Here is a 13712-nt window from a genome sequence, read left to right as displayed (position 1 = left end):
CTTGATAATGTGAGGAATTATGAAGATGACATTGACCACATAATAGATATCACAATTCAACAACATATGGAAACATTCTTCCTCTCTTCCCCAGCCCTAGGGAATGACTGACTTTTCTGTGTGAATAGATTAGAATATTCTAGACATTTCATATAAAAAGAATCATATAGAAAACCCTTCTGGACCTTGCCACGGTCCAAGGAAAGTTGTTGGAATTCTAATAAGTTAATTCTAACCTACCGTTGCAATGCATGGCAAGAATAAAGCACTAAGGCATATTTGCAGCTGTGGGCAGCTAAGGGGGTCCTAAGTCTAGCTAGTATGATGGCTAAGCAGAACAAAGGCCTCAGCCCAGGGCTGAACCTAGGTTTTATTAATTGGTGAAGAGGGAAGTGGATCAGGGGTGAGTGACTAAGACTGCCACAGGAGGTACATGTGCTGTGAGCTGGGCTAGCTGGGAGGCCTAAAATCACCTCAGCAAAATGCAGAGAATGACAGAGAGACACACAGGAACAATAACATGCATAACACTATTTGAGGCAGTATCTAATGTTTTGGGGTCAGTGCTTCAGTTCTGATGTGTAAATTTTTATGCCCTGAGAAGTCATAGCCTCTTACATAGAGGCTTGATCTCAGCCAACGGCGTGGCTACACAGCCCAGCTCACCCATGGTAATGGGTAGCTGTGGGCAAGGCTTCACTGACTTGTCACACTGCTTTAAGGACTACTCATCAGCACCTTGGCTAGACCCACTTGCATTGCTTAAAACCAATTGAGGGGATAAGGAAAAGTCATAGCCATAAGACTACATATCAATACACAGAAATAGGACCAGGTTTTACCAAAATGAAGATGACTGTTCTTCTTTCAAGGAGAATTGTCCATGTGGCCCTTCATAATTCACACAAAACATGGTCTTTTATGACTGCCTTCTTTCGCTCACCATGTCTGAGATTAATACATAATTTTATATGTATAAATATGTTCTTTTCACAGCTAGATATCACATGCATGGATATATTGTATGTTGTTCATCCATTCACATATGGATGGGCATTTAGGTTGTTTCCACCTATACAAGTTTTTGTGAAGATTTACATATTTCCATTTCTTTGGGACATACATAGCTAGGAGGAAAATTGGTAGGACATAGAGTGCTATGGTTTGGATCTTGAATAGTTAAAGGCTAAGGATGTCATTTAATGGTAGAGCATTTGACTAGCCTCTACAGGACTCTGAGATCAATTCTTAGTAATATAACAGAATGAAGACAGAAAGACAGACAGACAAGACAGACACAGGTGGATGGACAGACAGAAAGGAAAGGAAAAGAAGGGTCTATGACCCATGTGTTGATTGGGCTTGGTCCCCAGCACATGGCACTATTGACAAGTAGTAGAACTATTAGGTTGGCCTAGTGGAAGGAGGTTGCATCATTGAGACTTGATTTTGAACGGACTATTAAGACCCTGTCTCTTCCTATCTCAAATTTTGCTTCCAGCTGCTATGTGATAAAGGGCTTCCCCCACTGCTGTTTCCTACCATATATATACTGTCTTGCAGGGTACCAAAAGCAATGAAGCCAATGGATGGTGGATGAAAACATCTGAAACTCAGAAAAATAAACGCTTCGTCCTTTTTACCAGAGGTATTTTGTCACAGTAACAGAAAACATACATAGTATTTTATGTTCAACCTTTTGAATAACCCTGACTTATTTTCCATTCTTACAAGTGATAAACATGCCACATATCTCAGAGAACTAAATTCAGAACTGGATTGCAGCACAATCAACTATATCTCACACTGATATATACAACAGCACTTAAAGACATCACAACATAATATTCATAGCATTTTATACCTATTACTCTGCTTCCCAAAGCTATCATAATTTTCAGATTAAATAAAGATACATGGGACCACAATTATCCATTAATAAAGAGTAAACCACCATGAACACCATGGTTCATACTACATACCCACTAATGAATTTTCACTTCTTTATTCTCTTCTACAAGTCAGCAAGTTTCATGGTATTGTGCAGGAACTCTTAAGGGAGCTTAGGATACTTACGGTAGGCCAAAGCCAAAATTTTTATTGTAAAACTTAAGATTTTACCAAGATTTTATTAATGCATATTCTTTCAAAAGTACAGAAATTTCTAGAGACTACATAATAAAATATCAACTTCAGAAAATGAAATGACAATTATAATTATAATTATAATATATAATAATTATAAATATAATTATCACCTATTAAACCACGTATTAAAGATTTGCCAAGATGTAAAGGAATGTTATCTTTTTTAAAAAAAGAATAAAACAAAGCAAATCAGAGCAAAACAATGCAGACAACATAGGATTTCAGAACAAGACAACAGGAAATCAACAGTGGCTACCATAATGTCTCGTTTTCTTCAGAATAGCTGTCCATACCTTCACACACAATTAACTTATTGTGTTAACAATAAGTTTATACAAATCAAAATAGTATAAGAGCAATCAAAAGAGGGCTTCACAATCAGACACTAGGAAAGCAATAGTTGCTACCACAATGTCTCGTTTTCTTCAAAACAGCTATCCATACCTTCATACATACTGAAATCAAATTATTGAAAATGAGTAAAACCAATCAAAACCAAGAATAAAACCATTATTGGACTTCAAAACAAAATGATGGGAAATCATCAATGTCTACCATAAGGTCTTATTTTGTTTATTGTAGCTGTTCACACATCACACATAATAAAATCAATTGTAAACTCTTTAGGTGAAGTTCTAGACAGATATAAGCCTATGTATGTACATTTATCCTTTATGTATCACAGGGGGAAAAAAACGAAGTATAGGAAAAACAAGAAACAAGAGTCAAATAAATAAATATAACAAAGAGCCCAAAACAATAACAATGAAGGCTTTCAAAACAAGGTGGTAGGAACATAACAAATTTTGTTGTTTTGCAAAGTTATCCTCAAAAGTTTTACTTGAATGACCACATATAGTCATGCAAAATTGATCTAGTCCTACAGATGTTAACTGTTTTGTTTCAAGGACTAACAGAATTAGTGGTACAATCATCTTAGTAATCTTAAATGTACATACACAAATTTATAACTTTTTTCTTTTCTCTTCCTTCTTTTCTCCTTTTCCGAGTTATTTTTTCCTCTTTGAACCGTTTCTTACCATTTCATAATATTTATTGAAGATTTTGTATCTTATTTACTCTTTCATTACAAGTTTCTTACATTAGGAAGATAATACGGTACTTACACATGTAAGTTTGATTTATTTTTCTTGTATGTTCTCAAATTGCATCCATTTACCTATAAAAACCTTAATGTGGTCTTTCTTTATAGCTGAGTAGTATTGCATTGTGTAAAAATACCACACCCTTTTTATCCATTCCTCAGTTGATGGGCAATTGAGTTGTTTCCAAGATTTAGCTCTTACAAATTGTGCTGCAATAAACATTGGTGCATATCTCACTGTAGTATGATGTTTTCAGTTCTTCTGGGAACATGCCCAGAAGTAGAATAGCTGGGTCAAATGGGACCTCCAATCCCAGCTTCTTGAGGAACCTCCACACTGATTTCCACAGTGGGTTCCGCAGTGGGGGTTATACTCCCACCAACAATGCAGAGGTGTTCCTTTTTCCCCACCAACTCTCTACCACATGTTATTATAGGTGGTTTTCTTGTCCTGACCATTCTTTCTGGAGTGAAATGGAATCTTAGTGTGGTTTTAATTTGCATTTCTCTAATGACCAATGACACTGAACATTTCTTCATGTATTCATTTGCCTTTTGTATTTCTTCAGCTGAGAAGTGTGTATTCATCTCAGATGCCCATTTTTGGACTGAGTCTTTGAATTTTGGGGGCCTGATTTTTAAAAAAACTCCTTTGTATGTTCTAGATAGGAGTCCTTTTTCTGCAGGACAGTTGACTAAGATTTTTTTTCCCAAATCTTGGGTTTTCTTTTCACTCTGTTAGGATTTATTTTGACATGCAAAACCCTTTTAATAAGACAAGATCTCAGCTGTTGATTCTGAGAAGTATTTCTTGTGCAGTATTTTTATTCATGAATTCTCTGCTAATTCCTATGTCTTGACGCTTTCTACCTACTTTGCCTTCCAGTAGATATAGTGTTTCTGTTTTAATATTTAATTTTTTATTCATTTTGACTTTAGTTTAGTGCATAGTGATAGGAATGGGTCTAGTTTTAGTTTTCAGCAGCGTATGGAAAGCCATATTTCCAGCACTACTTCTTAAAGAGGTTATCTTTCTTCCAGTGAACATGTTTGGCCCCACACTCAGGTGGCTAAGTGTGTTTGTAATTATGGTTGTATCTTCTAATCTATTTCATTGATTTTTAGGTCTGTTTTTATACCAGTACCATGCTGATTTTATCACAGTAGCTTTGTAGTATAACTTCAAGTCAGGGAATTGAGATGCCTCCTGCCTTGCTTTTGTTGCCCAGAACTCCCTTTGCCATTGTAGGTCTCTTCTGGCTCCAGATGAATTTTAGGAATGATTTCTCTAGATCTATGAGGTATGCCAGTGATATTTTGATTGAAATTACATTAAATCTGTATAACAATTTTGAGAGAAGGGCCATTTTCATAATGTTTGTTCTTCCTATCCATGAGCAGGGAATGTCTTTCCATTTTCTGAGATCCTCTTCAGTTTCTCTTTTCAGAGTACTGAAATTTTCACTGAATAGATCTTTTACTTCCTTTGTTAGATTGATTCTTAAGTATTTGGGTTTTTTTGGATGCTATTGTGAAGGATATGGTTTCTCTTATTTTTCTCTCAGTGAGTTTGTTGTTTGTGTATAGGAATGCTATTGATTTTTGAGTGTTGACTTTGTATCCAGCTACATTACTGAATTTAGTTATTACATCTAGAAGTCTTTCAAAGGCATTTTGGAGGGGCTGGGGATTTAGCTCAGCGGCATAAGCACCTGCCTTGCAAGCAGGCGGTCGTGAGTTCGATCCCCGGTACCGATAAAAATGAAAAAGACAAAAAAAAAAAAAAAGGACTTTTGGGGTCTTCTATGTAGAGTATCATGTCATCTGAAAAAAATGATAATTGGACTTCTTTTCCTATCCTTATTTCTTTTATTTCTGTCTCTTATCTAATTGCTCTGGCTAATATTTCCAGCACTATATTGAATAGGAGTGATGATTATGGACAGCTTGTCTTATTCCTGATTTTAGAGTAAAAGCTTTCAGTTTTTGACCATCTAATATGATGCTATCTGTTGGGTTTGTCATAGATGGCTTTTATCAGACTGAGGTAAAGACCATCTATTCCAATTTTCTGTAGGGTTCTTATCATGAATGAGTGTTGGACCTTATCAAAAGATTTTTCTCCATCTACTGAAATGATCATGTGATTCTTATCTTTGGCTCTACTGATATGATGTGTTATGCTTATTGATTTGCATATATTGAACCACCCCTGCTTTCCTGGGATGAATCTCACTTGGCTGTGGTGTATAATCTTCTTGATGACTTGCTGCATTCTGTTTGCCGGTAGTTTACTGAGGATTTCTGCACTATGTTTATTAGGGAGATTGGCCTGTAGTTCTCTTTTCCTTCTCTGGTTTTGGTATTAGGGTAATACTTGCTTCCAAGAATGAGTTAGGGACAACTGCTTTCCTTTCTATTTCATTGAAGAATTTGAGGAGTATCACATTAAGTCTTCTTTGAATTTCTTGTAGGATTCTGCAGTGAGTCCGTCTGGAACTGGGCTTTATTTTGTTGGTAAAGATTTAATTACATTTTCAATTTCATTAGTTGAAATTGGGTTATTCAGCAGTTTTACATCTTCTTGATCCAGCTTTGGTAATTCATATTTCTAGGACTCTGTCCATTTCTTCTATGTTATCAAACCTATGAGAGTAAAGTAGGTATTGATGATCTTCTGTATTTCCACAGGTTCTCTAGTGATTTCACCCTTTTCATCCTTCTTGCATAAATTTGAATTTTTCTCTCCTTTTAAAAAATAAGGTTGGCTAGGGGCTTATCAGTTTTATTTACTGTTTCAAAGAACAACTCTTTGATTCGTTAATTCTTTGTATTGTTTTCTTAGTTTCTATTGCATTGATTTCAGCTCTTATTTTTATAATTTCCTCCCTTCTTCTGGCTTTGGGTTTGACTTGCTCTTCTTTTTCTAGAAGTTTTAGGTGCAGCACCAACTTATTTTAATTGTGTTGATTCTGTTTTCCTTCTGTGGGAAATAACTGCTACACAGCTAGGTAGAGTTAACTGTGGAGGCCTTCAGCTCACATGTGGCAGCTCCAGATCCCACTTTTTTTTTTTTTTTTTTTTTTTTGTACCAGGAATCAAACTCATGGCCTTGCCTTCGCTGGCAATGCCACTTTTTGTTTTGAAAAATAGTTATTTTTCATAACCATAAGTACTATTTATGAAAACATACAGTGAGTTTATTATTTTTATTTTTAATGTAATTTTAAAATAGTCCTTAAATTTCTTAAATGTTTAAAGATAAGTATTAGTAGAGAACATAAACAAAAATACATTGGGGTCCTCAATAATTTTTAGGACAGTAAAGGGATCTTAAGACAAGAAAGTTTGTGGACCAAGTAAAAGCAGTATTTTTATAATCAGATTAAAGCATACCTTTTGGTTTTTAAAATTCAAATGTGTAATTCTAAAGAGCCATGCTATATTTATCACGCATGTAGTATATCTTTATAATGCAGTATTTTTACTTATTTCAATCACTGTTCATCTTGTTAGCTTCAAAATATTAGAGGAAAAAAGATGTTCATATGGTAAAATCATAGCATGCTTCACTGTATACCAAGGTACAGATCAATTTTTCTAAGTACTAGGACTACTTTGCCATCTTGTGTTCAGTAAAGAAATTGCACATTATTTTTATTGTTTTATTTCTACTGGTTTTTATCTAGTTCTAACAAATGCTAAAAGGTATGAAAATATTCAACTATAACTGGATTTCAATTCTACCCGTCATTTCCACTAAGGTATGCTTTGTATTCACTGAAGTTTTGTTTTTTTGCATAGAAACAATCATTGTAATAAACTAATTTTTTTAACATTATGAAGTCTTTTTTGATCTCATGAAATCCTTTGCTACAGTGTCATAGTTACTTTTTACTCATTGAAAAGACAAAATAACTGGAGCCCAAGTTGGGAAAGCAAAGGTTTATTTCTTACAGTTTTTGGAGGTTTCAGTCCACACTCAGTTGGCTCCAAGGCAGGCGGGCATGGCCGGGCTGCAGTTCATGGCGGCTGCAAACAGCAAGCAGGAACCAGCAAAGAGCAAGACACACCTTCTTCCTGCCATTACATCACATCCTGGCTCCACCCCTATGTGGGTGTAGCACTGACATCATCAATCCCAGCACTAGACAGTGAACCAATCACAAATGCACAATGCAAACTCATGAGGCCTGGGGGACACAGACATAAACCAAGACATTCCACCCCTGACCCCCAGGACTCGTGTAAATCCTTTATACAAAAGACATTTAGTCCACCGCTAAGAGTTGCCAAAATCCTAACAGCTTCAGCATTGCTGAAAAGTCCAAGTCCCAAGTCTCCTCCAAAATCTAAGGCAAACTCTTAACTGTAACCCCCTGTATAAATGAAACAAAGTTAAACATTTCTGAAATGCAAAGGCACAAGATAAACATTACCATTCCAAAAGTTACAAACCGGGGAATATAAAGCATTAGAAACAAGCAAGTCCAACATCCAGCAGGATGAATGTCCATGCTCAGCATCTGAAGCAATGTGGTTGCAAGCTCCAAAAGGCTTGATTCCAACCCCACGGCACTTCCAGGGATTTCGGCTCCCACAGCTTTTCTCTTAAATCCTCTCTGCTTCCTTTTTGGAGCTTTCTTTGGATCATCCACGTTCCTGGCTTTTCCAAACTTCTGGGGTCTCCACTGCACCTTTGGCTTCACCTTTACATCTTCACAAATTGCCCTCTCAGGGGCACACTGCTTGGCCTCCCAGGCCCTTTGCAATCGAGGTGGCAGCTGTCTTACCCTCAGAATTCGTGCATTTTCCTTACACCTAAAATCAGCACCTTGTGGATGCCGCCAAGGTTTGCTGCCAGCTGAAGCAGTAGCCAGGCTTTTCTCTCTCTTGCCTGTAGGGGTCAGTTGCCTGGATCACAGGGCTCTGTTTACCCAATTGTGAGGAAAAGCTTCTCTATGTTGCCGCCATTCTGGAACCTCATGTGGCCTCTGTCGCCATTCTGGAGCATGGTGCTCTGCAGCCTTCTCCTCTGAGCAAATTCTTTCACTTTTGCAGTTAGGCTGCAAAGGGTGGGGACCCGCTTCCTGGGATGCCCTGGGGCCATCTTTCTTATCTCTTTCTTTCCCCTCAACAATCAAAATCTCAACTCTGTCTTTACAATCCACAGCCTTCCTGGAATTTTTCTTCTGGCCAAACTCACAGTATTGCAAATTATCCTGCCGGGCTCCTTGCTCTTGATTTGCAATATAAAGCTGGCTAAAAGCCCCCAACAATAGCCATGCCACAGCCTCAATGTTTGATTGCTTTTTAATTTCTTTTTCAAGATTAATTAGTCCATTGCCCTTTGTCTCAGTCTCAGGCAAAGTCTCTGGGCATGAACAAAATGCAGACAAACTTTCTGCCAAGCCATAACACAAATCATGGGGAGTCCAACAACCAATGCAGTCCTTCTTTCCAGTAGAAACAACCCAAGCCTGGTCTTTACCATGAGGCTTTCTATCAGCCTTCTTGTCTCCTATGCTCTGACCAAAATCTCCTCTATAGAACAGCCTAAGCTGCTTCAGCTCTATGCATCCAGGAGACATGTCCGAACCTTTCCAAACTCTGTCCACAAGCCATTTCCAAAGCCTCTCGAAAAACATGGTCAGGTATAGTCACAGCAAATGACCCTACTCCTCGGTACCAAATTCTGTCTTAGTTACTTTTTACTCATTGCTGAGACAAAATACCTGAAGCCCAAAGTTGGGAAAAGAAAGGTTTATTTCTTACAGTTTTTGGAGGTTTCAGTACACACTCAGTTGGCTCCAAGGCAGGCGGGCATGGCTGGGCCGCAGTTCATGGTGGCTGCAAACAGCAAGCAGGAACCAGCAAAGAGCAAGACACACCTTCTTCCTGCCATTACATCACATCCTGGCTCCGCCCCTATGTGGGTGTAGCACTGACACCATCAAGCCAAGCACTAGACAGTGAACCAATCACAAATGCACAATGCAAACTCATGAGACCTGGGGGCCATAGACATACAGTTTTTATCTGAGTGTAACATAAGCCAGCCAAAAGGTCAAATCAGTAATGTACCTTACTGTTTGTATACTATACTTTCTCCCACACATTTACTTTCAACTTATTTGTCTTCAAGGTATGCTTCTCACGGACATCATGGAGATCTTTTTTTCCCTTAACTTGATAATACACATACTTATAAATACACATGTACACACAGAGAAACAATCTACCTTTTAATTAGAATGTTTGGTCCACTAACATGTAACTTAATTACTGAGACTGAATTTATGCCTTTTTTACTGATTCTCCAGGCCACAAGTTTTCTGTTTGTGTCCCTCTTTTCCTTACTTCTTTTAGATTAATCAAATTTTTTTCAGTTCATCTATTGACTTTTCAGTGATTCTTCTGAGATTTACAGTATATATCCTTAGCCTTTACTTACAATATTTAGAAGTTTGAAAGCCAAATAGACGAATCATAACACAGAATGAAGAAAGGTGAAAACTTAAGTCATGTATAAGTTAGAGGGGAATCTATTTGTTGTCGTCAGGGTTACCAAGGGAATAGATTTAATACAGGCCACATAATTTATAGTGTTATTTTATATTATTCACCCAAAGAGTCAAATGCAGAAGAGTGTAGGAGAGCAGTCCATACAGCAGAAATTCAAAGAGTCCAGAGAAGGCCTAGAGCCCGTGGAAATGTCCTCAACCCAATGTCCTGGACAATATCTCATGTGAGCCTATTTCATGGATTTGTACTGCAAAGGATCAAAGGTCAGTAGTGGAAAGTCTGCATCAGCATGATAAAGGATCTGTGCCACAGGTTGAGAGATCTGCACTGAAGCCAGGAAGCGATGCTCAAGGTAAAGACCAGAGCTTGCCCAAAGCTCAGCAACAGAGAGGACCCAAGCTCCTTTGAGCTATTCTCATCAGAATAGCTGAGTTCATATCAGGAAAACAAGCATGACAAACTTCTCCAAGAGAATCAACAGTAGTTCTCCTCCAGGTTTCCTTTCATGCTATTGGCAACAATACTCAGGTGGGTCTTCAACACCCAAAACCACACAGATTCAGATCAGCTGGGTGTTACAAGTTGACTGCTAGTTAATATGCCATACTATTAAAAGCCAGTTTTTCCATCAGAGACCTGAAAGGTGCAAGAATCTTAAAATTCCAGGTAGGTGTGAAAGTCCAGGTATTGAGAAGATCTCAATTTCAATATAAGAAACAGTATAATTCCCATCTCCTCTTCATACTCCATACAACCAGATGACAACACTCCTAAAGCAACCCTCTGAGAAGTATAGGGTCGTTTCCTGGAAAGCACAAACCAGAAAGACACTACACCGAGGAAAACAGAAATAGGAATAGGAGAGTTCTGAACCAAAAGCAAAATTCTACAAGTCAAAATTCACTTCCCAACATCATCAGCCTCTAGCATTCCGGAAGAGAATCCCAGGCTATGCATTTGCAAATGACTGAAGAATTTCTCTTTGCAGGAAAACATCAGTCCAAGATTCACAGCAGTGATTGACAAACAAACAAAAACCTGTATCACCCAATAAAGAGAAAGAGAAAGAGTACAAATAAGAAGTAGAAAATGAGAGAAATCAAAACCAAAATTAGTACTCTGAAAAAATTAATAAAACTGATAAAACTCCTGGCAAGAATGATGAAGGAAAAAAAAGAAACCAAACAATTAGCAGTATCAAGAATGAAAGAGGATACAGAGTATGTTACAGAATCTAAACATTGAAGAGATAATAAAAGTATTAGAAACAATGTTATGCCAAAATACTTGACAATTGAGAAGAAATAAATTCACTGAGTAAAACATAATTGATGCAGAAACAACAAAAACCTCGAATATCTCTCTTTAAATATTTTAAGCAAACTTCTGCATAAGAAAATTTTTTCCAAAATATTGGCTAAAGCATTATGTCTAGCAAGCAAAACATGTAAAGATCTGATGAAGCCAGAAGAAGCCAGGTCTCCTTCAATCACGATAGGAGAGGCCTCTGGGTACCTGGATGGCCGATCACCATGAAATGAACCTGGGAGAACCAATTCCCTTAGTGGCCCTTCTGAAGCAGAAAGTTTGGGTTGGGGACTGTCTTCTCAAATGAAAGGTTTATAGTTTTGCACATTTGAACCTGTGATGAGTGGGGTCAATGCTGACTTCTTGCATCTATTTTCTCAGCCTCGCTGAAAGTGCTTGATTTCATTTTAATAACACCAAGCTATTCAGCAATCACACCTCTTTGGTTCCAACTTTACATCTGCTTCTTTTTGAGCTAAAATGTAAGTTTTCCAAATTGTTCAGCATTTTTTTTGCTCCCAATTCTCATCATTAAATTGGCTAAATGCAGTCAGCAGCACCCATGCCACAGTGTAAAATGTGGACTGCCTTGAAATATCCTATGCCAGAGCAATTAATTTGTATCCCTTCAACTCAGCCTTCAGCAAAGTCTTAGTACAGGGGCAAAATGCAGACAAGTTCTTTGTCAGACTGCAACATGCATGAACTCCACTTCAATTCCCAGTAAGGTCCCCATCTGAAACATCATGAGCTTGGCCCTCCCTATCCACATGCTTATGAACATTCTTGTCTTCTGAGTTCTGACGAGAACCACACATCAGTCTTTGTATATTGCATCCTAGAGTTTCTCTAATCCACATCTCCAAACTTTTCTAAATTCCTCCCAAAACCAGTCCAAAGTTTACTGAACCACATAGTAAGGTACAGTAACAGCAAAGATTCCACTTCTCTGATAGTAATTTTCTTCTTAGTCAGCTTTCTAGTCATCGAAACAAAATACCCAATACCAACTTAAAGGAGAAGAGTTTTAATTTGGCTCATGGTTTCAAGGGCACAGGATAGCAAAGCTGCTCACTTCATGGCAGCCAGGAAACACAGTACAGGGGAAGAGTAACTGGGAGGACTATACCCTCCAAAGAAAAATCCCAGACACCCACTTCCAACAGAGTTCTACCTCCTAACAGCATATTCAGCTATGAATATGAAGGACATTCAGTAATCCACTGATAGGTGTGGGACCCCAATGATCCAATCATCCCTGCAAAAGTCTCTTACTCAAGCTGACAATTAATATTAACTTGCACAATTACCTGCTCCTGTCTCTCTACTTATTTCTTTCAACATTCCCATTTGTAATTTTTAATACACTATGAACTAAAAAAAGCAGGAAAATAATATTTCTAAGAAACATACAGTAAGTAATAAGCCTTGCTATAAATGAAAACTGAAAATTTTGGTTTAATGATGGCTCGCTCTCTGGTCTCCTTTCATTCTTTCTCCAACAGAATTAAAGACCCTGAGATAGAAAGTTCTATATAATTTATTATACAACTTTGATATTAAATTGCCAGGCAGATACTTACTTCCTTTTAAAGAGAATATAATACAGAGATGCTGAAAAACATCTATTTCTGAAGTTCACTATTTTCTGCATTAAAATATAAATGCCTGGGGCTGGGGGTTTAGCTCAGCAGCATAAGCGCCTGCCTTGAAAGCAGGCAGTCGTGAGTTTGATCCCCGGTACCGATAAACAGGAAAAAGACAAAAAAAAAAAAAAAAAAAAAAAAAAAAAAAAAAAAAAATATATATATATATATATATATATATATATATATATAAATGCCTATAAAAGGAAAAGGCATTGTCCAAATTCAGAACTACATTATTCATTCATTGTCCTATATAGGCATGTGTTTAAATCTAATTCTGAATCCTATCACAAAATAGCATGCCTACAGGGTTATATGGCATTACAATTGAAAAGTCAACACAAAAATTTAAAAATATTTAATGATAAGACCTACCTCTTATACATATCCAACAGTCATCTTTTTTATTGTGTTTCTTAAGTTCTTCTTCAGTGACTTCAATTAGCCTGCCTTTCAATCCTGTTAGGTCTTTCCCACTTTTGGTCAATCGAATCCAATCCATAAGACTTCTGCCTTGTTTTAAAGGTACCTAAAAAGTAAAAAAATTAAACATAATTTCTTCTTCTTGTGTCTTTTATTCCTACTGCTTGTCTTCAGGCTACTTCATTATGTTTATTACTATTTTAAAAGACCAGAATTCAAATCCATCAATTCTATAAATGTTCACAGCTCATGTCAAAATTATTTTTCTATCAGAATTATAAATAGGACGTATATAAAAAACCTGGTTGTCATGGTTTATGTCTGTGTCCCCCGGCCTCATGGGTTTGCATTGTGTATTTGTGATTGGTTCATTGTCTAGTGCTTGGATTGATGGTGTCAGTGCTACACCCACATAGGGGTGGAGCCAGGATGTAATCTAATGGCAGGAAGAAGGTGTGTCTTACTGTTTTGTCAGTTTCCACCTTGCAGTTTGCAGCTGCCATGAACTGTGGCCCCGCCATGCCACCCTTCCTTAGAGCCAACTGAGTATGGAT

At 37.4% G+C, this 13712-nt stretch overlaps 1 protein-coding gene across 3 annotated transcripts in view; it reads right to left on the bottom strand.

The window, feature by feature from the left end:
• LOC100725594 (cytochrome b5 reductase 4) overlaps positions 1–13712 on the bottom strand; it is a 95644-nt gene that overhangs the window by 68077 nt on the left and 13855 nt on the right. For all 3 annotated transcript variants that reach the window (XM_063233163.1, XM_063233162.1, XM_005005944.4), the window contains one exon: positions 13111–13264. In XM_063233163.1, the coding sequence (XP_063089233.1) occupies positions 13111–13237 (127 nt within the window). In that variant the 5' untranslated portion in view covers positions 13238–13264. The remainder of the gene's footprint in view (positions 1–13110; positions 13265–13712) is intronic.

The sequence above is a fragment of the Cavia porcellus genome, unplaced genomic scaffold (assembly GCF_034190915.1).
Source record: "Cavia porcellus strain 051 isolate PalLab524CR breed Dunkin Hartley unplaced genomic scaffold, mCavPor4.1 scaffold_22, whole genome shotgun sequence".
Lineage (NCBI taxonomy): Eukaryota > Metazoa > Chordata > Mammalia > Rodentia > Caviidae > Cavia > Cavia porcellus.
The sequence above is the reverse complement of the archived record's forward strand: the minus strand, read 5'-3'. Positions and strand labels throughout refer to the sequence as shown.